Raw genomic sequence first — 26,725 nt, forward strand, 5'->3', positions numbered from 1 at the left:
ATTGGAATGGTACCAACTGTTACAAGATTATAGTAATGAAAATGGCACCATTAGCAGTAATCAGCATGGATTAATGAAAAATCGTTCTTGTCAGGCCAATCTATTAACCTTCTATGAAGAAGTGAGCTGCCATCTAGATAAAGGAAGGGCTGTGGATGTGGTGTATCTAGATTTTGCAAAAGCATTCAATATAGTTCCCCACAAATGTTTACTTTACAAACTAAGGTCTGTCGGCATGGACAATAGGGTGAGTACCTGGATTAAAAACTGGCTACAGGGGCAAGTCCAAAGGGTGGTGATTAAACTAACAGACTTTTCTCCGTGTGTGGGCAAGTACGATCATTTCAAAAGTCTGGTGGACTAGCACACAGACGGCCGGAGCCCGGCGGACAATTTTGAGTCAAAACTTCTTTCTAAATCCGCCGGACTTTTGGGAAAAAAAAGTCAGCCGGACCAAGTTCGCCAGATAGTCCGATCGTGTGTACGGGGCATTAGCCTTTAATTTTAGCGTTTGTGGTGGTCTTCCCTTTTTAATGATATAAGACTAATGTATGCAGTTAGTGGTTTGTTTGTTGTTGAACTACTAATTGAATTGTGATTAAAAATAAATAAAATACATAAATAAACTGCAGCCATTATTTTAGGAAAAACAAAGCATCAATTAATCCTTATTAGAAGTATTAGATAACCAGAGTTCTTACCAGAGCAATGTGCAGTGACTTTAGAAGGTGATTTCTTCAAACCTATTATATAAACTTTTTCCAGGATGCAATCCACTGCGTAACGACCTTCTTTGTCTGCAGAACTAAATAAACGGATGCATTCAAAAATCTGTTATATTTCTCAAACAAAAGGGCATTTGGCTGTTGATGCCAGCAGTTTGTTTAATACTTACTGATCATTGAACCCTTTCTCTGTCATTTTCCATTTTGAGTACACATACTAAAATGCAAATTTTTAACAAAACACAGTTTAAACCCCAAAATAGTATATATTTTCTGAAAGCAGAGACCCTATAGAAAAATGGTGGCAGTTGCAATTTCTTATGTCACATGATATTTCCACTACTATAATTCAAATCTATATTTTCATAAAAATATACTCAAATCAATTTTACTGCACACAACAAAATATCCGATTTTTAATAAAATATAAAAGATGAGGTTGAGTAAACAGACACCAATAATGTAAACCCTTAAAACTAAATGCGCCTGTGAAGCAATTATTTTAAAGCCTTTACTGCTCACAATTTTAGAAATAATCGTGAATGATGGTGCTAGAATTATTGCCCCCACTTCAGCATGCACAAAGATGCCCAATATGTGTAGCACAATCGTCATTTTTGTATCATGCACAACAAACATGTGTTTGTATTCATTTGTGCATGTAGGAGGCTTTAAAAAATGTTGGGAGTATTGAACAAATTTTATTAAACAATACATGTTCAATAAATGTTATAAAATCCTTAACCAAACATACCAATGTTGTTTTCTGCAGTATTTTCATTCACATGCTGCCTACTAACACATGTTCAGTCTATGTTATATTCAAGGCATACCTCTGGCAATAATTGTCACAGTTGCCAGTTTGCTTATGTCAGCTCTCAATCAAATTTTCAAGTCATGCGGGGGGCGTGTCCGGATGTAGAGGGAACCAGACGTGTCCTAGAGGAGCTCCGTAGATCCTGATCAAATCTGCAGAGATCCTGTCATTCCTGGTACCTGTTGAGCCTTCAATCTCTCCCTGCACATCCCTGGACTACTTCTGCATCATCCCCGGAGGAAATTGTGGAGTTCACCCGGCCGACCAAGTATCTACAGGGCCGCGGCCGGCTCCATTCTCCAGCATCCCGCCGCCATCTTGGGGCCTGCATTGCCGCTGACGCCGCGGGCTCAAATGCCACGATCGGTGTGGGTGAGACGCCGGATCTTCGGCATTGGCCACCCCTAGGAAGGGACAGAGTGGTGAGGGGGCCTGGGGGATCGAGGGAGACCCACGGAGGCTGTTCCCGGGCGCTCGCGGCCACCACCATTTTGTGGCCTAGCGGACAATCTGAGGCCGTCCTCCTCCTATTGATGCTTGGGGGGCCCCAGACTCTCCCTACCAGCTACAATCACCCACCCTCATCAGTCCCTGCGGATATTGCGGAAGTCGGCTGTCCGATCGTGTCTCCGCGGGACCCATGACTATCTGGGGCTTATCAGTATACTGCGGCCTACTCGGACTCGGCCATCCCCGGGCTCAATTTCTGTAACCTGCGGGAGGAGAGGCAGGAAATCCTCACACTACCGGTGGCAGTCCTTGGGAGAGAGCCAATTGTCCGGGGGCCCTGCAATTCACGGAGGAATCCATAGGGGCTGACCGCAGGCGCCATCTTGTGGCCTACTGTGCAGGGACCGTCCTCTGCAATAAGGTACTGTGTAACCTCAGTGTGTCCCCCTCCCTGTGCCTCAGTTTGTGCCCCGGGACCGCCATTCTCCTACCTGTGACATTGTGTGTGCCAGCAGTCCTGCTTTACCCCTCCCGTGCCTTCATCCTTCCAGAGGCTCTGCTCTGCTGGGGGCCCTGACCCTGCACAGGCGGCTCATCAGCACTACATCCTGCCACCGAGGCCCCGGACCCTGCACTCTGCCCCCTAACAGCCGAAATTTGCCACCGTGCTGAAAGACCACTACTGACATTGCTTTGCCCCACTCCTGGGATCCAGACCATCAGGCCTCGGTCTCCTTCAATTTTTCACCTGCACCTCTGGGTGGACCTCGGATGGGCCACCCTAAGACCCGCTGCTCTAAAACCGCTCCAAAAATTTCTCGTGCCCCCCCCGCCGGCGGCTGCCCCATCTGCGGGAAGGTCGGTGGCTGGGATGGTGGCCAATGTGCAGGAGGTGGCGGACTCTGGGGAGGTGGTCGCTCCCACAGGAGCCGAGATCCTGGCTGCCATAACATCCTGCAAAGAGACCCTAACAGCAAAAATAGACTTCCTCACGGTGGATGTGGGTCTCATCAGGCAGGATATGGATAAATTCCGGTCACGCGTTGCCGAGGTAGAGGATAGGGTCTCCACGGTGGAGGACACGGTCCGAGCAGACTCCAGGGAGGTGAAGGCCTTACAGCTTCAGGTAAAAGCGCTTCAGGAGAGGGCGATAGATACTGAAAATCGCCTCAGGCGAAACAATATCCGTATACTTGGCTTGCCCGAGAGAGCCGAGGGCTCTAGACCCGCTGAGTTCACTGAGGAGCTGCTGTCCACCCTGTTTAACCTGGGGGAGAGGTCGCCCACCTTTGTGGTTGAGAGGGCCCACAGGGTCCCACCACTCCCTCCGAGGCCTGGGGCACCTCCGCGCCCCTTCCTGATACGGCTGTTAAGTTACCGTGACAGGGACCGCATCCTGGCGGCGGCTCGTACCGTGCCTGAAATCAAATATGAGAATACCAAACTTCTACTTTTTCCAGATTTCTCTCAGAAAATACAGCAAAGACGCAAGTCCTTTACCGATGTGAGACGCCGGCTTAGAGAAAGAGGAATTCGTTTTGGTCTCCTGTATCCCAGCAGGCTACGAATTACTGATGGTGATAACACCCGCTTTTTCGACACTCCGGAGGCTGCGGCGGCATGGCTGGATGCCCGCTGACCATGTGTGGTCGGGGGGATGGAGTGGCTGAGCGTGATCGACAGGCAGTAGCCAAGTACCCCTCTTCTTCATCACAAGAATTGATCCGAGTGGACCCCTGGCCTCCTTTGTTCTCTGTCCCCGGCCCTTTTCTCCCCATTAAGTCCTGCTTTGCCATTGCGGATTGCTAATTTGTCTTGCATTGCGGGATAAACTGACGTTACTCCTGCCTGAGGAGCTCCACTGAGGGCCACTGACTTACCCCGCTTTTGGTTGGACGCACCCCCTATTTACCCCCCCCCCCCGTTTCCCCCTCCAAGATTTGGATCCCCCTTTCAAAACTGGTATGGACTCTACTGGGAAGGACTGTACCCATCTGTGGCCCAACATCCAGGAGTCTCAGTGCTTTGTAGTTTCTAAAGTTATGGGAAGAAACCCTGCATCAGTTTGTATGGTTCGATGGCCTAATGTTTTGGTCATTGACCTTGGTTTGTATGATGTTGGGGTAGGGTTTTATATGTTTTGTGGGGAGAGGTTTTTTTGCTTTAAAGCTGAGTTTAACTTTAGTGATGCTCGAATATTGATGAATATGTGTACTGAATTTGGGTTTGCCTGCACCTACTGGTTATTTAGGATTATCCTGATTTTATTCCCCCCTGAGGTTCCATGATGGCTCCCTCAGCTACCGAGTCGCTGACTATTATATCGTGGAACGTCAGGGGGCTCAACTCCAAATACAAGCGTTCACTGTTATTTCAATAGTTAAAACTGCATAACCCTCACATAGTCCTGCTGCAGGAAACACACTTAACCGGTAGTAAAGTTCTGGCTCTGAAAAAACCCTGGGTGCAGAGGGCATTGCATGGGACCTACTCCTCGTACTCTCGAGGGGTATCAATACTGATTAATAAGCGAGTGCCTTGCGTGCTCCATGAGGTTCACCTGGACCCCCAGGGGAAATTTGCTATGGTGGTACTGAGCATTTATAATAAGAAGTATGTCATTGTTAACGTCTATCTGCCTCCTCCGAGCCAGATGCACGTCCTGTATAACTTATATGAGAGGTTGGCTCCGCATTGCCCGGCGTGTGTCCTGTTTATGGGAGATTTCAACGCCACATTGTCCCGTGATCTAGATTGGCCCTCCCCACATTCGGCTTTTAATCCTGATCTTGGTACGTGGGCCCAAGCAACAGATTTTCAGGAGGTGTGGAGATGGCTTCATCCCCAGGATAGAACGTACTCCTGTTTTTCATCCACGTTTAAAACATCCTCCCGTATTGATCTGGCGTTTGCTAACGACCTCCTTCTGGCCAATGTCCAGGAGGCTAGCTACCTTCCCTCTGGCTTATCGGATCACCACCCCCTTAAATTAATTGTTAGGACTACCAAGACTAAGAATAACGCCCTCTGGAGGCTGCAGCCCCATTGGATTAATAACGCGGCAGTCCATGATAGAGTTTCTCCCTCCTTGCAGGACTACTGGGTGTGCAATGCGGGGTCAGCCTCTTTGGGGATGACATGGGATGCCTCCAAAGCCTATGGTAGGGGACAGTATATCGCTGCAGTGGCAGCTGTTAGAGCAGAACTTGGGGACAAAGTGTCTGATTTGCAGCACAAAGTTGAGGAGGCCCTGAATCAGTACTCGGCCTCGGCTACGGTCCCCAACTTCGAGCATCTTTCATCACTTAGGCGGGAATCGCACCTCCATGTCTCAGACACTACCAGGCTTGGTCTACAAGACAGCAGACAGAAATACTTTGAATATGGTGATAAGAACAGCAAACTATTAGCTATGCTGGCGCAGTAAGACAGGCCTTTAGCGGTTATACCGGAAATACTCACGGCAGAAGGGGCATTGGTTACCTCTCCGGAGGATATTTTGTCTGCCTTCACCAGGTTTTACTCCTCTCTGTATGTCTCCTCACTCCCTGAAAGCTTTGACCCCACACCAATGACCTTGTTGGATACGCTAGCACTGGGATGGCCGGATGGACTACCCATAGAGTATTATAGAGCCCATGTAGAGCTGCTTGCCCCCAGGCTGGCTCAGATGTATTGATCCTGTCTTCAACAGGGCTCCCTGCCGGCCTCTATGAGAGAGGCCCATATTGTTCTCATTCCAAAACCTAATAAGGACCCTAAGCAGTGCGCCTCTTACAGGCCAATAGCACTCCTGAATTGTGATTTAAAAATATTGACCAAAATTCTGGCCACTAGACTAATAAAGTAATTAAATCTCTGATTGACTCTGACCAAACGGCTTTATGCCAGGTAGGTCCACTGATATCAATATCCGTAGACTGTTTTCTAACATTCATGCCCCCCATGATAACCAAGGCACTAGGACCATTGCCACCCTTGATATGGAGAAGGCATTTGATACAGTGGAGTGGGTGTATCTGTGGGAGGTGCTTAGAAGAATGGGTTTCCCACTGCGGTTTATTGACTGGGTACGCACACTATACACCGGTCCCCTGGCATGCATTAAACTGAATGGCTCCCTGTCGCCTTCGTTCTCCCTGCAGAGGGGCACCAGGCAGGGATGCCCTCTCTCTCCGGCCTTGTTCGCCCTAGCCATGGAACCTATTGCCGAGGCTCTTCGGAGCTCGGCCGAGGTCCGTGGTCTTCGGGTGGGCTGGCTGGAGGAGAGAGTGGCTCTCTATGCGGATGATCTTCTGCTTTTTTTAAATGATCCTGGTGACTCTCTGCGGGGCGCACTCGAAATCATGGATGCCTTCTCTGCCTTCACTGGGTTGAAGGTGAATTGGCACAAGTCTCAGCTCTTTCCGGTGGACGAGGGGGCCAGGACCTCACCATCCTCCGCCACGCTTCAATGGGGGGACAGGTTCACCTATTTGGGTATTGTTATCTCAAGAGAGAGCAAGGACTTTGTACGGCTCAATCTTGAACCTGTTCTGATAGAGATCAAGTCCAAATTAAAGGCGTGGGGTAATCTCCCCCTCTCCCTTATTGGTTGCATAAGCCTTCTTAAAATGAAGGTCCTCCCCAAACTTACGTACATATTTAGGAACTCCCCACAATGGCTAACTAAAACCTTCTTTAACTCTCTGAAACAACTCTTCCTCTCCTTCATCTGGGGTCCCAAATCCCCTAGATTCAAATACACCACACTCACCAGGCCTGTGGGTAGTGGGGGGTTGGCTCTTCCTGACTGTCACAAATATTTCCTAGCCACTCAGCTTGTAACCGTCCACTGGTGGTTGCGGCCGGACCTGACCAACGCTGCGACGGTCCTGGAGGCAGCTGTGGTGGGGTCTCTGGAGGCTTTAAGGGGGTTGGTATTCAGGGGGCTGAAAACACCTCACTGCCTCACCCCTTCTATGCGAACCACTATAAGGGCGTGGAAGGTGGGAGAGGCGCTGAGGGCATCCCTGCCGAACTCCTGGTCTCCTCACACCCCCCTGTGGCTGAATCCTGGCCTTCCGCAGTTTAGGACCATCCCGGACCCACAGGCCTGGGCCAAGTGTAAAATACTGACACTCGAACATATTGTGACCAACAGGGAACTCATTCCCTTTCATATAATGCGTGCTCAATTTAATGTACCTATATCGGCCCACTTCCGATATCTTCAAATCGCACATGCTTATCGATGTCAATTTTTGGGACAACCGGTCGTACTGGAATACTCTGAGCTTGAATCCATCCTTCGGGTAAAAGATCTGGAGAAACCCATGTCTCAGATTTACGGGTCCCTACTGGTTGCTGCCATCCCCGAGCTGTCCTCCCTTCGCAGGAAATGGGTGGTGGACATACCGGAGCTGGATGACGATGACTGGAGGGAGGTTTGGGATTTTCCGTTCTCCCCTTTGGTTTCAGCCAGGGACAAATTGGTCCAATACAAAATTGTACACAGAGCCCACTACACACCCCATGTCGCCGACGCATTCCCCGGCGTGCTGGTGCTGCTCTTATCGGCCAGGAGACTTCATTCACATTTTCTGGGCTTGTCCAGCGATTGTATGCTATTGGAAGGAGGTTCTCCTGGTGATAGTTAAGACTACTGAGATTAGTATTCCTTATGATCCTAAATATTGTCTGCTGGGGTTAGTGGAGCAAATGTTGATCCTCAGGGCTAGGAAAACACTCATATCCCTGTTATTGTACTATGCACGCAAGGCCATCACCATGACCTGGAAACAACCGTCTCCCCCCTCTATCAAATTCTGGAAAAACCTGGTGAACGCTAGATTGCCCCTCTATAAGGCCACATACTCGAGCAGGGGTTGCCCACAGAAATTTGAGAAGGTGTGGAACTGCTGGTTGGATGATAACACTACGGCAACGGATGTCGTGAATAACCCATAGTTCCTTGTTATGGTTATAGTATGATTATAGGCTGACCCAACTGCTCCTATGACACCTTATCCGGTCATTATAACACTTAGCACAGATTCTCCTGCAATACCCTCTCCCCACATTGGGGTATAGATAGACAAGGTTATGTTCGTGTTGATTTGCCCTGCTGCGGCAGGTTGCTGCATCAGAGGCAGAATGTATGTTATGTGCTGTGCCTTTTGTGGCCTGTTGCCGCATTTGGAAGTTTGCCCCTGTGTGGGAAATGTTTGGCCCCTGCGTGGGCAATTCTGTATGCCAAAGAAAAACTCAATAAAAAAGATTTTGCAAAAAAAATAAAAATTTTCAAGTCATGAAATGGTTGATATCAAAGCTGATGACATGTGCAGTAACATGGCAACTGCAGATCTAAATAGAGGCTAAGATGATGATGTGTTTGGATACAAAGGATAGAAGGGTTGCTTTAATATGATTATACGCAGTTAACACATTTCTAGTTAAATTCATGCACTGCTTTAGGTGTAATGCAATTAATGCACTTTTCAAATCCTTAAATGATTGTAGGTTTTAATTCACAAAGTAATAAAGTAGCCTTTATTTCTAACCTTTACGTATAACTTTGTGAATGCTGGCATATATGCACACACTGCATGCTGCTGCTAACGGTGATATTCCGTTAGTGGCGGCTCCCGTGCGCATGCGCGGGAGTGACATCATCGCTGCTCCGGCGCTGTGTATTACAGGGGACAGCGGTGACATCGCTGGCTCCTGTGTCAGTTAAGTGACACATAATGGACTACTATGAGATGCCCATTATGCTTTACCTTTGCAGGGAGACAAAGAAGAAATAAACCCATCAGGGTTTACTTCCTCTTTAAACCTGTCGGTTAGCATTTAGTGAATACACCTCCCACAAGGGAACACTGGGCTTAGTAATGAAACAATTTGAAAGCTTTGTTGAATCCTACAGTAAAGCAAATATTTGAAGTTCAGCAAAAGATTACAAAAAACTCTTTATGTCTAGCTTGTCAAAAAGGTGTTTTAGAGGTGACTCAGTTATGGTGTTTAACCACTTTCAGACCGGACCATTTTGCTGGTAAATGACCAGAGGTCTTTTTACACTTTGGCACTGCGCTGCTTTAACTGGTAATTGCGCGGTCATGCAATGTTGTACCCAAACAAAATTTGCGTCCTTTTCTTCCCACAAATAGAGCTTTCTTTTGATGGTATTTGATTGCCTCTGCGATTTTTATTTTTTGCGATATAAACGTAAAAAGACCGCAAATTTTGAAAAAAAATGATATTTTCTACTTTTTGTTATTAGAAAAATCCAATAAACTCAATTTTAGTCATACATTTAGGCCAAAATGTATTCAGCCACATGTCTTTGGTAAAAAAAAAGTCAATAATTGTATATTTATTGGTTTGCGCAAAAGTTGTCACATCTACAAACTAAGGTACGTTTTCTGCAATTTACGCAGCTTTTAGTTTACGACTGCCTATCTCATTTCTTGAGGTGCTAAAATGGCAGGGCAGTACAAAACCCCCCCAAATGACCCCATTTTGGAAAGTAGACCCCCTAAGGAAATTGATAAGAGGCATGTTGAGCCCATTGAATATTTTATTTTTTTGCCTCAAGCGATTGAATAATGACAAAAAAAAAATTTTTTTTTTTTTTTTACACAAAGTTGTCACTAAATGATATATTGCTCACACATGCTATGGGCGTATGTGAAATAACACCCCAAAATAAATTCTGCTGCTTCTCCTGAGTACGGGGATACCACATATGTGGGACTTTTTGGGAGCCTAGCCGCGTACGGGGCCCCGAAAACCAAGCACCGCCTTCAGGCTTTCTAAGGGCGTACATTTTTGAGTTCACTTCTCACTACCTATTACAGTTTTGAAGGCCATAAAATGCCAAGATGGCACAAAACCCCCACAAATGACCCCATTTTAGAAAGTAGACACCCCAAGCTATTTGCTGAGAGGCATGTTGAGTTCATGGAATATTTTATATTTTGCCACAAGTTGCGGGAAAATTACAAACTTTTTTTTTTTTTTTTTTTTTTTCACAAAGTTGTCACTAAATGATATATTGCTCACACATGCCATGGGCATATGTGAAATGACACCCCAAAATAAATTCTGCTGCTTCTCCTGAGTACGGGGATACCACATATGTGGGACTTTTTGGGAGCCTAGCCGCGTACGGGGCCCCGAAAACCAAGCACCGCCTTCAGGCTTTCTAAGGGCGTAAATTTTTGAGTTCACTTCTCACTACCTATTACAGTTTTGAAGGCCATAAAATGCCAAGATGGCACAAAACCCCCACAAATGACCCCATTTTAGAAAGTAGACACCCCAAGCTATTTGCTGAGAGGCATGTTGAGTCCATGGAATATTTTATATTTTGCCACAAGTTGCGGGAAAATTACAAACTTTTTTTTTTTTTTTTTTTTTTTCACAAAGTTGTCACTAAATGATATATTGCTCACGCATGCCATGGGCATATGTGAAATGACACCCCAAAATAAATTCTGCTGCTTCTCCTGAGTACGGGGATACCACATATGTGGGACTTTTTGGGAGCCTAGCCGCGTACGGGGCCCCGAAAACCAAGCACCGCCTTCAGGCTTTCTAAGGGCGTTACAGTTTTGAAGGCCATAAAATGCCAAGATGGCACAAACCCCCCCCAAATGACCCCATTTTGGAAAGTAGACACCCCTAAATTTAGGGGTACACTAGTGAGACTAGGTAATAAATGGCGGGTGCCCTGAAACTATAAAAAAATAACTAACCAACCAGCGTCACCTGTAACAGTTATATGGTGATCACTGGTGAAAGGGTTAACTAGGGGGCAATCAGGGGGCTTTATGCGGTAGTATATGGGGGTCCCTGGCGCTATAAAAAGCTGCGGCGAACCTAAATACCTACCTGCCTAACTAGCGTCACCTGTGACACTAATACAGCGATCAGAAAAACGATCGCTTATTAGGCTGGGTTCACACTGGAGCGATGCGGGAACGCCACGAATGCGCGGCGGGTTCCCGCATCGCATGCCTCCCGGCGGCAGTTCACACTGCCCTATGCGAACTGCTGGGAGTGTCAGTGAAATGTTACTGACACCCCCAGATCAGTTCGCATATCGCAGTGCGATCTGCAAACTCGGATCGCATGGTGTGAACACCCATGCGATCCGATTCTGCTGCGGGCCAAAAAAAGGGTCCCGTGCGAATTTGCGGCGGGTGCGGCGGGTGTGGCGGGTGCGGCGGGTGCGGCGAATGGCTGAACTCGAATCGCACAGAGATCGGATGTGATTTGCACTGCAGTGCGGTGCGAATCACATCCGTTCTCATAAACCTCTGCAATGTGAACCCAGCCTTAGTGACACTGGCGACGGGGGGTGATCACGGGGTTAAACCTTTATTGGGGGGGTTAGGGGGGTACCTTAGAACTAAAGGGGGCTAACCCTAACTGCCCTAACAGTTATTAGTCACAAATGACACCCGCCGGGTGATCAGGGGGTTAAACCTTTATTAGGTAATAAATGGTGGGTGCCCTGAAACTATAAAAAATAACTAACCAACCAGCGTCACCTGTAACAGTTATATGGTGATCACTGGTGAAAGGGTTAACTAGGGGGCAATCAGGGGGCTTTATGCGGTAGTATATGGGGGTCCCTGGCGCTATAAAAAGCTGCGGCGAACCTAAATACCTACCTGCCTAACTAGCGTCACCTGTGACACTAATACGGCGATCAGAAAAATGATCGCTTATTAGGCTGGGTTCACACTGGAGCGATGCGGAAACGCCGCAAATCCGCGGCGGGTTCCCGCATCGCATGCCTCCCGGCGGCAGTTCACACTGCCCTATGCGAACTGCTGGGAGTGTCAGTGAAATGTTACTGACACCCCCAGATCAGTTCGCATATCGCAGTGCGATCTGCAAACTCGGATCGCATGGTGTGAACACCCATGCGATCCGATTCTGCTGCGGGCCAAAAAAAGGGTCCCGTGCGAATTTGCGGTGGGTGCGGCGGGTGTGGCGGGTGCGGCGGGTGCGGCGAATGGCTGAACTCGAATCGCACAGAGATCGGATGTGATTTGCACTGCAGTGCGGTGCGAATCACATTCGTTCTCATAAACCGCTGCAATGTGAACCCAGCCTTAGTGACACTGGCGACGGGGGGTGATCACGGGGTTAAACCTTTATTGGGGGGGTTAGGGGGGTACATTAGAACTAAAGGGGGCTAACTCTAACTGCCCTAACAGTTATTACAGTCACAAATGACACCAATGCAAAAAAAAAAAAAAAAAAAAAAAAAATGACATTGGTGTCACTGTGACTGGGGGGCAGGGGTAATTGGGGGGGTGATCGGGGGGTAAAGGGGGGGTGTGAGTGTGCCTGGCATGTTCTACTGTGTGTGTAGAGTGTTGGTGCAACTCACCGATCCGCTCTCCTCCGTGTCGGAACGGAAAATACCGACACGGAGGAGAGAATACATCACTTCCTCTCCTGTGTTTACATTACAGGAGAGGAAGTGATGTCACGGGGGATTCCTATTCGTCGGGAGCGATCGCGAGGGGGTGGCCATGAACGAATGGCCGTCCCCTCGTCCGGGATCGCTCCCGCACGAATACCGACCGCCGCAGGCACCGGGCGGGGGCCCGATCGGGCCCCCGACCCGCGGGAGGCAAGGGACGTACATGTACGCCAATATGCCTGCCCGTGCCATGCTATCGACGTACATCGTCGTGCGGCGGTCGGCAACTGGTTAAATACTGTATACTGTAACCAACGCCAACTGACATTTGTCAGATTAATGCGTTATCCTGAGGACTGTACAAAGGACATCAGCTGTATAAGGAAAAAATAGGATTTTAACATAAATTAAGAATGGTGTTATTTTAAGTCAGTATTGCGTGAAATATTTCACTGCAAGAGGTAGCAATGGTAAAATAGTTTGGAGTTGTACAGTATCTCACAAAACAAAGTACACCCCTCACATTTTTGTAAATATTTTATTATATCTTTTCATGTGACAACACTGAAGAAATTATACTTTGCTACAATATAAAGTAGTAAGTGTACAGCTTGTATAACAGTGTAAATTTGCTGTCCCTTCAAAATACCTCAACACGCAGACGTTAATGTCTAAACTGCTGGCAACAAAAGTGAGTGAAAATGTGAGTGAAAATGTCCAAATTGGGCCCAATTAGCCATTTTCCCTCCCCGGTGCTATGTGACTGTTACAAGGTCTCAGGTGAGAATGAGGAGCAAGTGTGTTAAATTTGTTTTTTTCACTCTCACTCTCATACTGGTCACTAGAAGTTTAACAGGGCACCCCATGGCAAAGAGCTCTCTGAGGATCTGAAAAGAAGAATTGTTCTACATAAAGATGGCCTAGGCCACAGGTAGGCAACCTTGGCCCTCCAGCTGTGGTGAAACTACAAATCCAATCATGCCTCTGCCTCTAGCAGTCATGCCTGTGATTGTTAGGGTCTTGCAATGTCTCATGGAACTTGTAGTTTCAAAACAAGCTGGAGGGCAGACGTTGCCTATCCCTGGCCTAGGCTATAAGAAGATTGCCAAGACCTTGAAACTGAGCTGCAGCACGGTGGCCAAGAACATACAGTGGTTTAACAGGAGAGGTTCCACTCAGAACAGGCCTCACCATGGTCGACCAAAGAAGTTGAGTGCACATGCTCAGTGTCCTATCCAGAGGTTGTCTTTGGGAAATAGACATATGAGTGCTGCCAGCATTGCTGCAGAGGTTGAAGGGGTGGTGGGTCAGCCTGTCAGTGCTCAGACCATATGCCACACACTGCATCAAATTGGTCTGCATGACTGTCTTCCTCTTCTAAAGATGATGCACAAGAAAGCCCGCAAACATTTTGCTGAAGACAAGCAGACTAAGGACATGGATTACTGGAACCATGTCCTGTGGTCTGATGAGACCAAGATAAACTTATTTGGTTCAGATGGTGTCAGGCATGTGTGGTGGCGACCAGGTGAGCAGTACAAAGACAAGCATGTCTTGCCTACAGTCAAGCATGGTGGTGGAAGAGTCATGGTCTGGGGCTGCATGAGTGCTGCTGGCACTGGTGAGCTACAGTTCATTGAGGGAACCATGAACGCCAACATGTACTGTGACATACTGAAGCAGATCGTGATCCCCTTCCTTCAGAGACTAGGCCGCAGGGCAGTATTCCAACATGATAACTAGGGATGCACGGAAATTTCGGCCGCCGAAACATATCGGCCGAAAATGCCCTTTTCGACAATTTGTCGAAAGAGAAAAACGGCAGATAATGGAGCCGAAAATGGGGCGTGGCCTGGGTGGGGGTGGGGCTCCGCCCCCCGCACCTGGTGCCGCCCATCATGGGGGTGTCCTATAGCACAGGAGAGCCGCCACCGCCACCTGTTTAATCACAGCGCCGGGAACATCACAGCTTTCATTTCAATAGCTGTATGTTCCCGGCCGCGCCATCACACACAGCCCCTCCCCCTTGTCCGGGCACTTTGAAAGACAGATCACCCGCAGGATTGGATGGATGATCTGTCTATCAAAGTGCCCGGACAAGGGGGAGGGGCTGTGTGTGACGGCGTGGCCGAGAACACACAGCTATTGAAATTAAAGCTGTGAGGTTCCCGGCGCTGTGATTAAACAGGCGGCGGAGGCGGCTCTCCTCTCTTCCCTGCACAGGCTGGCTGCAAAATGGGACACTCTGGCTGCAAAATGGGACACAGGCACACTGGCTGCAATCGGACACTCTGGCTGCAAAATGGGGCACAGGCACACTGGCTGCAATGGGGCACACTGGTTGCAATGGGGCACAGGCACACTGGCTGCAATGGGGCATAGGCACACTGGCTGCAATGGGGCATAGGCACACTGGCCTGCAATGGGGCATAGGCACACTGGCCTGCAATGGGGCACAGGCACACTGGCCTGCAATGGGGCACAGGCACACTGGCCTGCAATGGGGCACAGGCACACTGGCCTGCAATGGGATACACTGGCTGCAATGGGGGACACTGGCTGCAATGGGGGACACCTCCTGTACCACGTCCTCTGTCTCTGACCATCTCCTGTACCACGTCCTCAGTCTCTGACCATCTTCTGTACCACATCCCCTGTCTCTGACCATCTCCCGTACCACGTCCCCTGTCTCTGACCATCTCCTGTACCACGTCCCCTGTCTCTGACCATCTCCTGTACCATGTCCCCTGTCTGACCATCTCCTGTAACATGTCCCCTGTCTGACTATCTCCTGTAACATGTCCCCTGTCTGACCATCTCCTGTAACATGTCCCCTGTCTGACCATCTCCTGTACCATGTCCCCAGTCTGACCATCTCCTGTACCATGTCCCCAGTCTGACCATCTTTTGTACCATGTCCCCAGTCTGACCATCTCCTGTACCTTGTCCCCTGTCTGACCATCTCCTGTGCCATGTCCCCAGTCTCTGACCATCTCCTGTACCATGTCCCCAGTCTCTGACCATCTCCTGTACCATGTCCCCAGTCTCTGACCATCTCCTGTACCATGTCCCCAGTCTCTGACCATCTCCTGTACCATGTCCCCAGTCTCTGACCATCTCCTGTACCATGTCCTCAGTCTCTGACCATCTCCTGTACCATGTCCCCAGTCTCTGACCATCTCCTGTACCATGTCCCCAGTCTCTGACCATCTCCTGTACCATGTCCCCAGTCTCTGACCATCTCCTGTACCATGTCCCCAGTCTCTGACCATCTCCTGTACCATGTCCCCAGTCTCTGACCATCTCCTGTACCATGTCCCCAGTCTCTGTCATGTCATCTCTCATGTACCTTGTCCCCTGTCTGACCATCTCCTGTGCCATGTCCCCAGTCTCTGACCATCTCCTGTACCATGTCCCCAGTCTCTGACCATCTCCTGTACCATGTCCCCAGTCTCTGACCATCTCCTGTACCATGTCCCCAGTCTCTGACCCTCTCCTGTACCATGTCCCCAGTCTCTGACCATCTCCTGTACCATGTCCCCAGTCTCTGACCATCTCCTGTACCATGTCCCCAGTCTCTGACCATCTCCTGTATAAAAATATATTTTTTTAAATATGTTTCGGTATCAGTGCTGTTTCGGTATCGGTTTTGGTTTTCGGCCTAGTGTATTTTTCATTTTCGGTATCAGTTTTGGCACCAAAAAACCCATTCGGTGCACCCCTAAGAACGACCCCAAACACACCTCCAAGATGACCACTGCTTTGCTAAAGAACTGAGGGTAAAGGTGCTGAACAGTAAAATCTGTATGTATATGCAGAATAGCACGCTTGTTATGCTCACTGTGGAACTTAAGGGGTTAATCCTTTGCATTGTGTAAAAAGGCTCTTTGACACTATATGGACAGATCCTTCCCTCCTGCACTGTCTATCTTGGCAAGGCCATATAATACAGTGAGGGTAGCCATCCTGCACATGTTCAGTTCAGTCTGTATTGTTGGAGAGAACATTTCCTGTTTCAGTTGAACTGTTCAGGTCACATGATATACATATATGGGTGTATAAACAAGCTGTAGTGGAAATCTCCTTCTACCTGAAAACTTAGCACTGGACAAACTGTGCAGTTTATCATGTGACCATGGTATACAGATCAGCAAAAAGGGTATATAGTGGCAGTATCTTTATGTAAAAAGAAGATTTATAAGCTATGGGCACTGTGGGGGGGCAGAGGAACTATTTTTATATTACTGGGTTTAGTAACACTTTAGCACTGCAGTGCTGGAAAATAATGGTGGCCACACAAACTATTGACACTTTGGGCCCAATTTTGGACATTTTCACTTAGGAGTGTACTCACTTTTGTTGCCAGCAGTTTAGACATCAATGGCTGTGTGTTGAGTTATTTTGAGGGGACAGCAAAGGTAAACTATTATACAAGCTGTACACTCACTACTTTATGTTGTAGCAAAGTTTCATTTCTTTAGTGCTGTCACATGAAAAGATATAATAAAATATTTACAAAAATGTGAGGAATGTACTCACTTTTGTGAGATACTGTAATTTGGGTACCCTAAGCCTCTGTGTTGGTATCAATTCTGTTTAATTTGTTCATAATGATATTGAGGTTGGTATAAATACTTCAATCTCAGTGTTTGCTGATGATGCAAAGCTAATCAGGGCAATAAATTCACAGCAGGATAAAGAAACGTTTAAGGAAAACCTCAATAAAATAGAGGGGTGGGCCAACACACAAAGAATGTGGTTTAATATTGAAAAATGTAAAGTAATGTGCTTGGAGCTAAAAATAGGCAAGCAAATTACTCGCTAGGGGGAGAACCACTGGGGGAATTGAGGATGGAAAGGGATCTGGGGATCCTAGTAAATCAAATGCTCAGCAACAGCATACCATGCTGAGCTGCAGTAAACAAAGCTATCGGACTATTAGGCCGGGTTCACACCGCTGCGATGCGGGAACGCCGCGAATCCGCGGCGTTTTCCCGCATCGCACACCTCCCGCCGGCAGTTCACACTGCCCTATGCGGACGGCTGGGAGTGTCAATGATATGTTAATGACACCCCCAGATCCGTCCGCATATTGCAGTGCGATCTGCCGACTCGCACAGGAATCGGATCGCATGGTGTGAACACCCATGCGATCCGATTCTGTTGCGGACCAAAAAAAGGGTCCCGTGCGAGTTTGCTGCGGGAGCGATGCGAATTCAGCCATACTATCTGTATGGCTGAACTCGCATCGCTATGGAGATCGGATGTGATTTGCGGTGCGAATCACATCCGGATCTCCCCCCGCAGCAGTGTGAACCCAGCCTTAGCCTGCATTAAAAATGGCATTTACTTAAGAAGAAAAAAATTATAATTCTACCACCAAAATCTGGTTTGGCCACATCTCAAGTATGCCATCTAGTTCTTTTCACCAATCCTAAGGAAAAGCAGAGAATGGTAACAAAGTTAATAAGGGGGCTGGAGGACCACAGTTAAGAGGAATGACTTCAAACATTATACTATACTCCCTGGTGAAGAGACGCTTAGGAGGAGATATGATTGCAATATAGAAATATCTAAATGGTGATCCTAGCAGAGGGAGAAAACTATTCAATGTCAGGTCGCTTAGGAAGACACACAGCCACTCAAATGAGGGGTTCTTTAATGCAAGAGCGGTAAAGATGTGGAACTCCTTCCACAGTTGGTGGTGTCCACAGGAAGTGTCAATAATTTCAAAAAACTTAAATGAGCATCTTAGCAAGTGCAATATACAGGGATATGGGAAATGGTGGTGACATAAACACACCCACACAGCTTGAACTGGATGTACTGGTGTCTTTATTCAACCTTACCAAGTATGTAACTATGTAAAATTATTAATGGGCTTTAAAAAAGGACTGTAGGGGGGGCGTGGCCTGACGCGAATGGCGACGGACGTGTAGCTGAGGAGCTCCTGCCGCTCACAGAGCTATCCGTCGCCATCCACCTTTAATTGCGCACTATCTGCCTAACCACCCGATTTGCCCGGTCCGCGCTGTGCCGCCACGGGATCCCAGACGATTTTTCCCCGGAATTGGGGCTCCCAGCCGCCTGGACCTGCAGTTTGTTTCTCCGCCGGCCGCCGCCATCTTGGGCCTCCGGGATCGCCCGAGGCCTCCGGAGCCACGCCGGTGGGTGAGGTAAGGGGCTGTCATCGGCCCTCTCCAGCTATCCCCCCCCCCCGCCCGGATCGTAATTGGGGTGGTTTCGGGCCTCCGTGGCTCCCGGGGGGCCCTGCGGCCGGCTCCGGCCTGGTGCGGCCTACTGAGGCCTGAGGATCCCCGGGATTTCCTACGGCTGCTGCCCGGGAACGTGCTCCGCGGATGTTCTGGCTCACTCCTGCGGTTTGCCTGTTGGCTCAGGCCTGATTGCCCACCCCCACCACGGAGGATTGTTTTATTTGACTTGTCTCCCTGCTTGTGGTTCTCCATCCACCTTTGTTTGTGACCCCAGCCTGCTCTCCTGATCCACTACTCCAGGCATCCTTGTTCCAGGCATCCCCTGCAGCCCTCTGCACACAGACTCTGCTCTGGCTACCTTTGTATACTCATTTACTCTACTGCAGCAGGGGACTGACCACTTTGCATTCCTTTTGCCTGGATGATCTTTTCATTCTCTCAGATTATACGCCACTATACCTCACAGAATTACTACGGCGAAGGTCACCTTGCTCTATCTCAAGTCTGTAACTATAGGACCACGTTTTGATTTATGCAAGTCCCTCCTGAGTGATCTGGACTTTCACCTGTAAGGGCCTGCCCCCACGTATGGAGAGGTAGGTCGGGCCTGCGCTCAGCTCCTGGCTCCCCCGGCCCCACGGCCCTTATTTCGGACAGTAAACCGGCTATTCACAGCACCATGGGGAAAGACAAGCCCAAAGCACACAAGAGCGGTAATAGCCGTCACCCGGGAGGGGATCTCGATGATTATTTTGGCCATGGTCGGTCGTCCTCACAGCACCGACCGGCATCCAAGGGGACGCCGGCCCCTCCATCCCCGGCACGCTCTGAATCAGCTCTGCAGTCTCAGGTGAGACCCCACAGTCTGCTTTCACACTCTGAGGACACTGCCCTCTCCCCCAGGCTTACCAGAAGCCGCTCTAATGCCTCCCTAGGTTCGGGGGATGGATGGGACATGGAATCGCAGATTAGATCCCTGCACAGCTACATGAGGTCCCTACCCACCAAAGCTGACTTTGAACATTGTGTACTCCGGATCGAGGAAACGTACCGAAAGGAGATCTCTGACTTGAGAAAAGATGTGGGGGTACGCTTTGATGATGTGGATAGCACAGTAGATGGCCTGCGGGACACCGTACAATCGCATGATCGGATCCTCAATACTCACACTGTCCTGCTTCAGCAGCTCTCATACCAACAGGACGACCTCGAAAACCGCAGTCGCCGCAACAACATACGTATACGGGGGATACCCGAATCGGTTGACCCCAAAAATCTGCCTGCAGCTGTGACGACTATCTTCAACCAACTGCTCCAACGACCCAAGGATGACCCGATCGAATTGGACTGGGTGCACCGTACATCGGGTCCCCGTACCCCTGACCCCTTCTTCATTCGTGACACGTTGTGCCGTGTCCATTTCTACAAAGTAAAGGAGAACATCATGAGGGCCGCTAGCACGCAGCAGTCGATCCTCTTCAATGACACACCCGTCATGCTTCTTCCTGATCTCTCTCGCCAAACACTGGCTTTGCGGAAATCCCTACGACCCCTCACGCAACTCCTGCAAGCAAGACAGATCAAATACCAATGGCGTTTCCCGTTTCATCTCCGAGTGCACCACGCGGGTAAAACCGCTGTATTTCGTACATTGGGAGACCTGCCTACATTTCTTAGTACGCTTGAACTGCCTCAAGTCGCCCTACCTGACTGGCCGTTTGCACCGACCACTCCAGGTCTACCCTACACCCCGCAATGGCAGAAGCAAGGACGCAGGCGCACCCCTCGGTCCCCGCAGCTTCCGGATCCCAACGACTGACCCACCCGATCCAGTGGGCCCCCCGGGCCTGTTTTCTCCTCCCGCCGCTGGGGCCTTCCCCTGTGATGGTCTTGGACCCGTATGGGTCGAATATCTCACATGTTGATTAACCCTTTTGTTTACAGGTTTTTTACATATCTTTTACAACCCCCGTTGCTGTGTTCCCCTCCCCCCTTTACCTATAGCTGGGGTTCTCCGTTGTGTTGATAGTTCCTGGACTGATCTCAAGACTTGTCTTTGCAACCCACTGTATACAACGGTCCCCTCCGTGTTGCCCTTGACATACTTTACGATTATTGTTTTATTTAATCTGACCCCTTTGTTGGGCCTATTGCATGTCCTTCCCCCTATAACTCATAGATGTTCTCTATTTTATGCCGGTTTACAATTGCATTTATTGATGACCACTAAGATGATTATGCTTACTATGTTCTTTAGTTTACTCTTTAGGTCGCAACTGATACTGGTTTACCCGTGGGGCCGGGGTGCTGGGAGCTGCCCGACTCTGTGTTTTTATCCCACACTCCCCCCCCCCCTTACAGGGTTTTTTTCTTTTTTGTTTTTGTTGTGCGCCCCACGGTGATCCTATGATCACTGTGCGATGCACTGATTTGTGCCTTTATGACAGGCTTCTTTTCTTTGTAATGTTTGCCTTTTGGAGCCACCTAGTGGCCTTTTTTATTTTTATTTTATTTTTCTTGCCTACTCCTCTTTTCTGCCTGACCTACTGGGCCCGTCTTCTATCACTGATGTTTCTAAATGCCCTGTTTTATGTCCCCCTGTTTATTGTGCTGGGAACGGGTTGCCCTACCTGCCACTGTTGCTACTACTTCTGCAAGGTTGTTATACTGTTCTTTCTCTCTCTTCTTTCTTCTCTTCTCCCCTTCGCCTTCTCTCTGCCTTTACCCTCCCACCCCTTCCCCCCCTCCCTTACCTCCCCTGTACATCCTCTATTCCTGTTCCTTACCCCAATGGGGTTTGCCCATAGTGTCACCCATCCTATTGATCCCGAGCTCCACCCCAATGATCCCCCATGGCTAGTGACGATTCGATAACATTTGCTTCCTTTAATTGTAGGGGTTTCAACACTCCCGAGAAGCGGAGCCAGACACTTTACCATTTTCACAAAAAGCGCTCGCGAAAATTCTGTTGCTCCAGGAAACACATTTTTGAGCTGGAGCTATTCCGGCACTGCGCAATAGGTACTACCCTCAATGGTTCCACAGTGTTAACCCGCAGGCCAAATCCAAGGGGGTATCTGTTGCCTTTCATAAATCTTTTAACCCGGAGGTTCTGGACTCTCTCATAGACGATTCAGGCCGCTATGTATTTTTGAAACTGAAACTAAACGATTTTCTCTTTACAGTAGCTAACGTCTACGTGCCGAACGTGGGCCAGGCTCGGTTCCTCTCTTCAGTCCTCACCAGACTATCCTCCTTTGGAGGGTCGACTTTTATTGTTGGAGGTGATCTCAATATTGCCCTCTCCCCATCCGCAGACACGTCCTCGGGTAAGTCTTCTATACCTTGTTCCACCTTGACACGTATTAAATCACTCCTCCATTCCTCCCATCTGGTGGATGCCTGGTGAGTCCAGCATCCCACAGAAAGGGATTACAGTTATTTTTCAGTCTCACACAACTCCTACAGTAGATTGGACCACTTTCTCATATCGCAATCACTTCTAGACACGCCTCTCCAAACGGCGATCGGTAACCTCCTATGGTCCGATCATGCCCCCATCTATCTGACTCTAGTCCGCCCCCCTGTTGCCCGCCGGGGGGGGGGGAGCTGGAGGCTTAATGACAATCTGCTGCGGGACACCGTGTGCGTGGCAGATGTCTCCAAAGTCATTAAAAATTTCATAGGTGACCACTCCGCGGACACAACCTCCCCTTTGAACCAGTGGGACACACTTAAATGTGTGATCCGGGGTACCCTCATACAACACGGCTCCCGCCTTAAGAAGGCCCGCGCTCATGACATACGCAAACTCCTTTCTACCATAGCGGACCTTGAACCCCTTCATAAAAAAGACCTGGACCCTACGTTTTTGTCCAGCTTTCCAACGCCCGCAGAGACTTGCTCCAGCTTTTAGACGCGCACTCCCTAATTGCCAGGGATAAAGCGCGGAATCACTTCTACTCCCTGGTGAATAAATGTGGTAAACACCTGGCCAGAACTATTCACCCTAGACCCCCACGACATTCTATCCCCTTTATTGTCCAATCGGACCTTAGGAAAACGTTTAACACCTCCGGGATATCTGAATCCTTCCGGCAATACTATTCACAGCTTTATAACCTCTTGCGTGCAAACCCCCCCGATCGGTCCCCCCCCTCTCCCGACCCCACACAGGATTATATTATGGAAACTGCTTTACCCACTATTGATGATGCAGACGCGACATCCCTAGATGAGCCCCTGACTACTTCTTAATTTCTGCAGGCCATCAAAGCCCTTAAAGTGGGCAAATGCCCGGGTCCTGACGGCTTTACACCCCGGTTCTACAAGACATTTGCCCCACAACTTGCACCCCTTCTGACAAAGGCCTTTAATTCGGTAGACAGTCTTAACCTCCCCTCCAAGGAATCTTTATCTGCCAACATCTCTATTATCCCTAAACCAGGCAAGGACCCATCCCAATGCAGCAGCTATCGACCCATTTCCCTGCTCAACATAGATATTAAGCTATTTGCGAAAGTTCTGGCTACCCGTCTGTCCCCTCTATTGCCTAAAATTATTCATAACGATCAAGTGGGTTTTGTCCCTGGCAGAGAAGCGAGGGATAACACCTCCAAGACGATACATCTTATCTCCCTGATCCAACGTAAAGGCCTGAAAGCTTGCCTTTTATCTTTTGACACTGAAAAGGCCTTCGATAGGGTCAGCTGGAGGTTCCTACAGCTGTCTCTACAACAACTTGGCCTCGGAACTCCCTTCATCTCTAAAGTTATGTCCCTATATTCACGACCCTCGGCTACGGTCCTAGTCAACGGTACCACATCAGCCCCATTTGACATTGCAAACGGTACCCGCCAGGGCTGCCCCCTGTCCCCCCTCCTCTTTGTCATTGTTATTGAACATTTGGCCTGTGCCATACGACAAAACCCCTCCATTCTAGGTATCCAAACTCCGTCTGCGCATCACAAACTTTCCCTGTATGCTGATGACCTCCTTGTGTACCTTCAGAATCCACACACCTCCCTACCATCCCTACTCAGAGAATTTCAACGTTTTGGTACCCATAGTAACTTCAAGATCAACATTACTAAGACTGAAGCCCTTAACATATCCCTCACCCCCTCCACACTGTCCCTTCTAAAATCCAATTTCTCATTTAAATGGCAGACCAATGGGATTTCTTATCTAGGGGTTATTATACCCTCCAACCTAGCTAACTTGTTTTCCCTGAATTATATCCCCCTGCTTAACCGTATACGGAAGGACCTTGAGGAATGGGGGGGGGGTCTCCCTTGCCCTGGTTCGGAAGGATTAATATCCTAAAGATGGACATCCTGCCCAAGCTCCTGTATTTATTTCAAACCATCCCCATCCAAGTCCCCAAATCATTTTTCATCTCCCTGCGTTCGATAGCCATCAGATTCATGTGGAACAGGGGCCTCCCCAGAGTTAAATTTAAACTGCTTACACTCCCGAAGACTATGGGGGGAACAGGCCTCCCTGACTTTGAGACTTACCATACGGCTGCTCATATGACTCGCATCATAGAGTGGTTCCCCCGTCCTCCTTGCAAGGCCTCGGTGGCCGTTGAACAGGACCTTTCTCCTGTGGATCTCCGAGCTCTTCTATGGGGATACAATCAGGACTACTCTAGTATGACATCCTTATCCCCATTGACCTTGGCCTCCTTGAAATTATGGTATAAGACAGGGCTAAACACCACCCTTTCCTCTGATCCGGGCCCCCTGACGTCCCTCTTTGACCATCCTGCTTTACCACAAAGTACAGGGGCAGCCTCCCTAGGACCCTTTAGGCGTACGGAGTGGCCGCAAGCTTTCACATTTGTACATCCCTCTCAGGGGACCCCGGTCCCCCTGGCAGACTCTGGAGATTGGCTCACGGCCCTACAGGTGTCCGCATTTACCAAACGCCTACACTCCTCCTCTCAAATACACCGCAAGCTTACCAACTTTGAGGTATTGTGCTCGCTCCCAGAAACCCCCAAACATCTGCTATCCTCCTTATATAATTTACTACAGACTTTAGCGCATGATCAGCTCCCACCTTATACTAGGCTGTGGTCTGCGGATTTGGGTGAAGACATCTCTGTGCCGGAATGGCAAACCTCTTTCCACTTCACGCTCAAGTCGACCATCTCCTGCTACTCTCAAGAGAAGAACTATAAGCTGCTGTCCAGATGGTACAGAGACCCTGCTACTTTACACAAAATCTTCCCGTCTACGCCAGCCACCTGCTGGCGCTGTGAAGCCTCAGTCGGAACCTATCTACATGTCTGGTGGGACTGTGAGAGGATCCGCCCCTTCTGGACACAGGTTTTTGAATGTTATAATCTTCTAGCTGATACTCCGGTTCCTATCTCTCCGAAAATTGCATTACTCTCAATACTGCCCGGGTCTATTAAATCGCAGAGACAAAGATTGCTTCATTTTTTTATGTCCTCTGCTAGGCAGCTGATACCTGCTTATTGGAAGACGACGACTACCCCCCCATTGTCACGGTGGGTATCCATTATGAATGACACCATGAGAATGGAGGAGATGTTGGCACTGGACAATGACACTTACACCAAGTTTATATCTCAATGGTCGATCTGGCTCCGCTTCTCTTCCTCTGACACCTTGATGGAACAAATTTTGAATGCATAGGGACGCTGTGGGCTCTCTCCTACCCTTCCCCCCCCCCCCACCCGTATCCCTTCCCCTTCCCCCCTTTTCCCTCTCCTCTCATCTTGATATTCATTTTTTCCTGTAACACTCTGTTCCTCTTTCTTTTGCTCCTCTCTTCCCTTTCTTTTCTCTCTTTCTTTCTGTCTTCTTCGTAATACTAATTACACGTTGTCTCATGTATTAACCCATGAGTATTTTTTCCCTACTGTGGCCTTGTGGATCGGGAACAGGCTGTTTTCCCTGTTTTCCAAACTTTCCGACGGGACCGACTGTGGTTGATAGTCGTTAGCCGTCCATTCTTAAATGTAGTCCTGTTACTGTTCCTGCTTGTATTTGCCTCATGACGGTTACTGTCTTATTGTTTTTACTTGAAATGTTCAATAAAAATATTTTCAACACTAAAAAAGGACTGTATGAATTTCTTGCAACACATATTATCTATTTGTGGTATTCTAAAGGCTATTACGGCAATACTTGACCTAGGAAAATTATCTGACTGACTCTAGGGGAATTATTTTTATATGACAAAATTGGCAAGGCTTCCCATGGAATTTATTTTGACCAGGGCTGTCCAACATGCAACCCATGGAAACTTCTTTTGCAGGTCACTGTGTCCTTGCATTGTGCAGGTTAGAAAGTGATAGTAAAAGGATCCATTTTTTTTTTAAATTGATAAACATGTTATACTTACTTTCTCTGTGCAATGGTTTTGCATAGAGAAGCCCCCATCCTCCTCTTCTGTGGTCCCCATCAGGCGCTCCTGGTTCCTCCCCCCTTCGATTACCCATCCCCAGTAAACTGCTTCCTAGAGGGATTTACCATGTGGGTTTGATCCCGAACCACACTGCGTATATAGGCACATATAGTGCAACTTGATCCTGCATCACCCCCTGCTCCCTCGTCACTGGATTTGATTGACTTGTAGTTACTTTTCTGTTAACCCATATTCGTTTTTATTAACCCCTTAACTTTTAAAAATTGTGTTCAGGGGAATGCGCTATGGCATCCTTGTCTTTGCATTGCATCAAGGCTTCATACAGCCTAAACAAAGTATAGTGAATGGTTGTTTTAAATTTGACTGGTGAAAAAGGAAGTTGGACTTCAATGCTCTAGAGTAGACAAAACTGCTGGAGTTGGGAGAGACTGGACATCAGTTTTATTTTCAACCTTTTAAAAGGCACCACCTCAAATACAAGTATTCTTACCTTGAGCTCAGAACATTTCTTGAAAATGTAAATCTTCTATGACTGTACATGTGTTCATGCAGATACTGCAAGGAGTAGCCATCATCAACATAAAGTTCTCCCACAGCTAATCCCTAAGAGTAAATGATAACCTAAAATTAGACTTCATCTATTGTTAAAAAATAAAGTGGAGCATATCAGAAAAATATTTAATATGTGTGA

General features: G+C 48.4%; 1 protein-coding gene across 4 annotated transcripts in view; it reads right to left on the reverse strand.

Annotated features, from left to right (window-relative positions):
• The window catches only part of GANC (glucosidase alpha, neutral C), a 203,343-nt gene that overhangs the window by 53,240 nt on the left and 123,378 nt on the right, over window positions 1-26,725 (reverse strand). For all 4 annotated transcript variants that reach the window (XM_077464837.1, XM_077464835.1, XM_077464834.1 and 1 more), the window contains exons 22-23: window positions 26,525-26,637; window positions 702-805 (exon numbers count right to left, since the gene is read on the reverse strand). In XM_077464837.1, coding sequence (XP_077320963.1) covers window positions 702-805; window positions 26,525-26,637 — 217 coding nt within the window. The remainder of the gene's footprint in view (window positions 1-701; window positions 806-26,524; window positions 26,638-26,725) is intronic.

This window comes from Lithobates pipiens, unplaced genomic scaffold (assembly GCF_037356315.1).
Source record: "Lithobates pipiens isolate NorthernLeopardFrog02 unplaced genomic scaffold, aLitPip1_a1.2 Scaffold_30, whole genome shotgun sequence".
Lineage (NCBI taxonomy): Eukaryota > Metazoa > Chordata > Amphibia > Anura > Ranidae > Lithobates > Lithobates pipiens.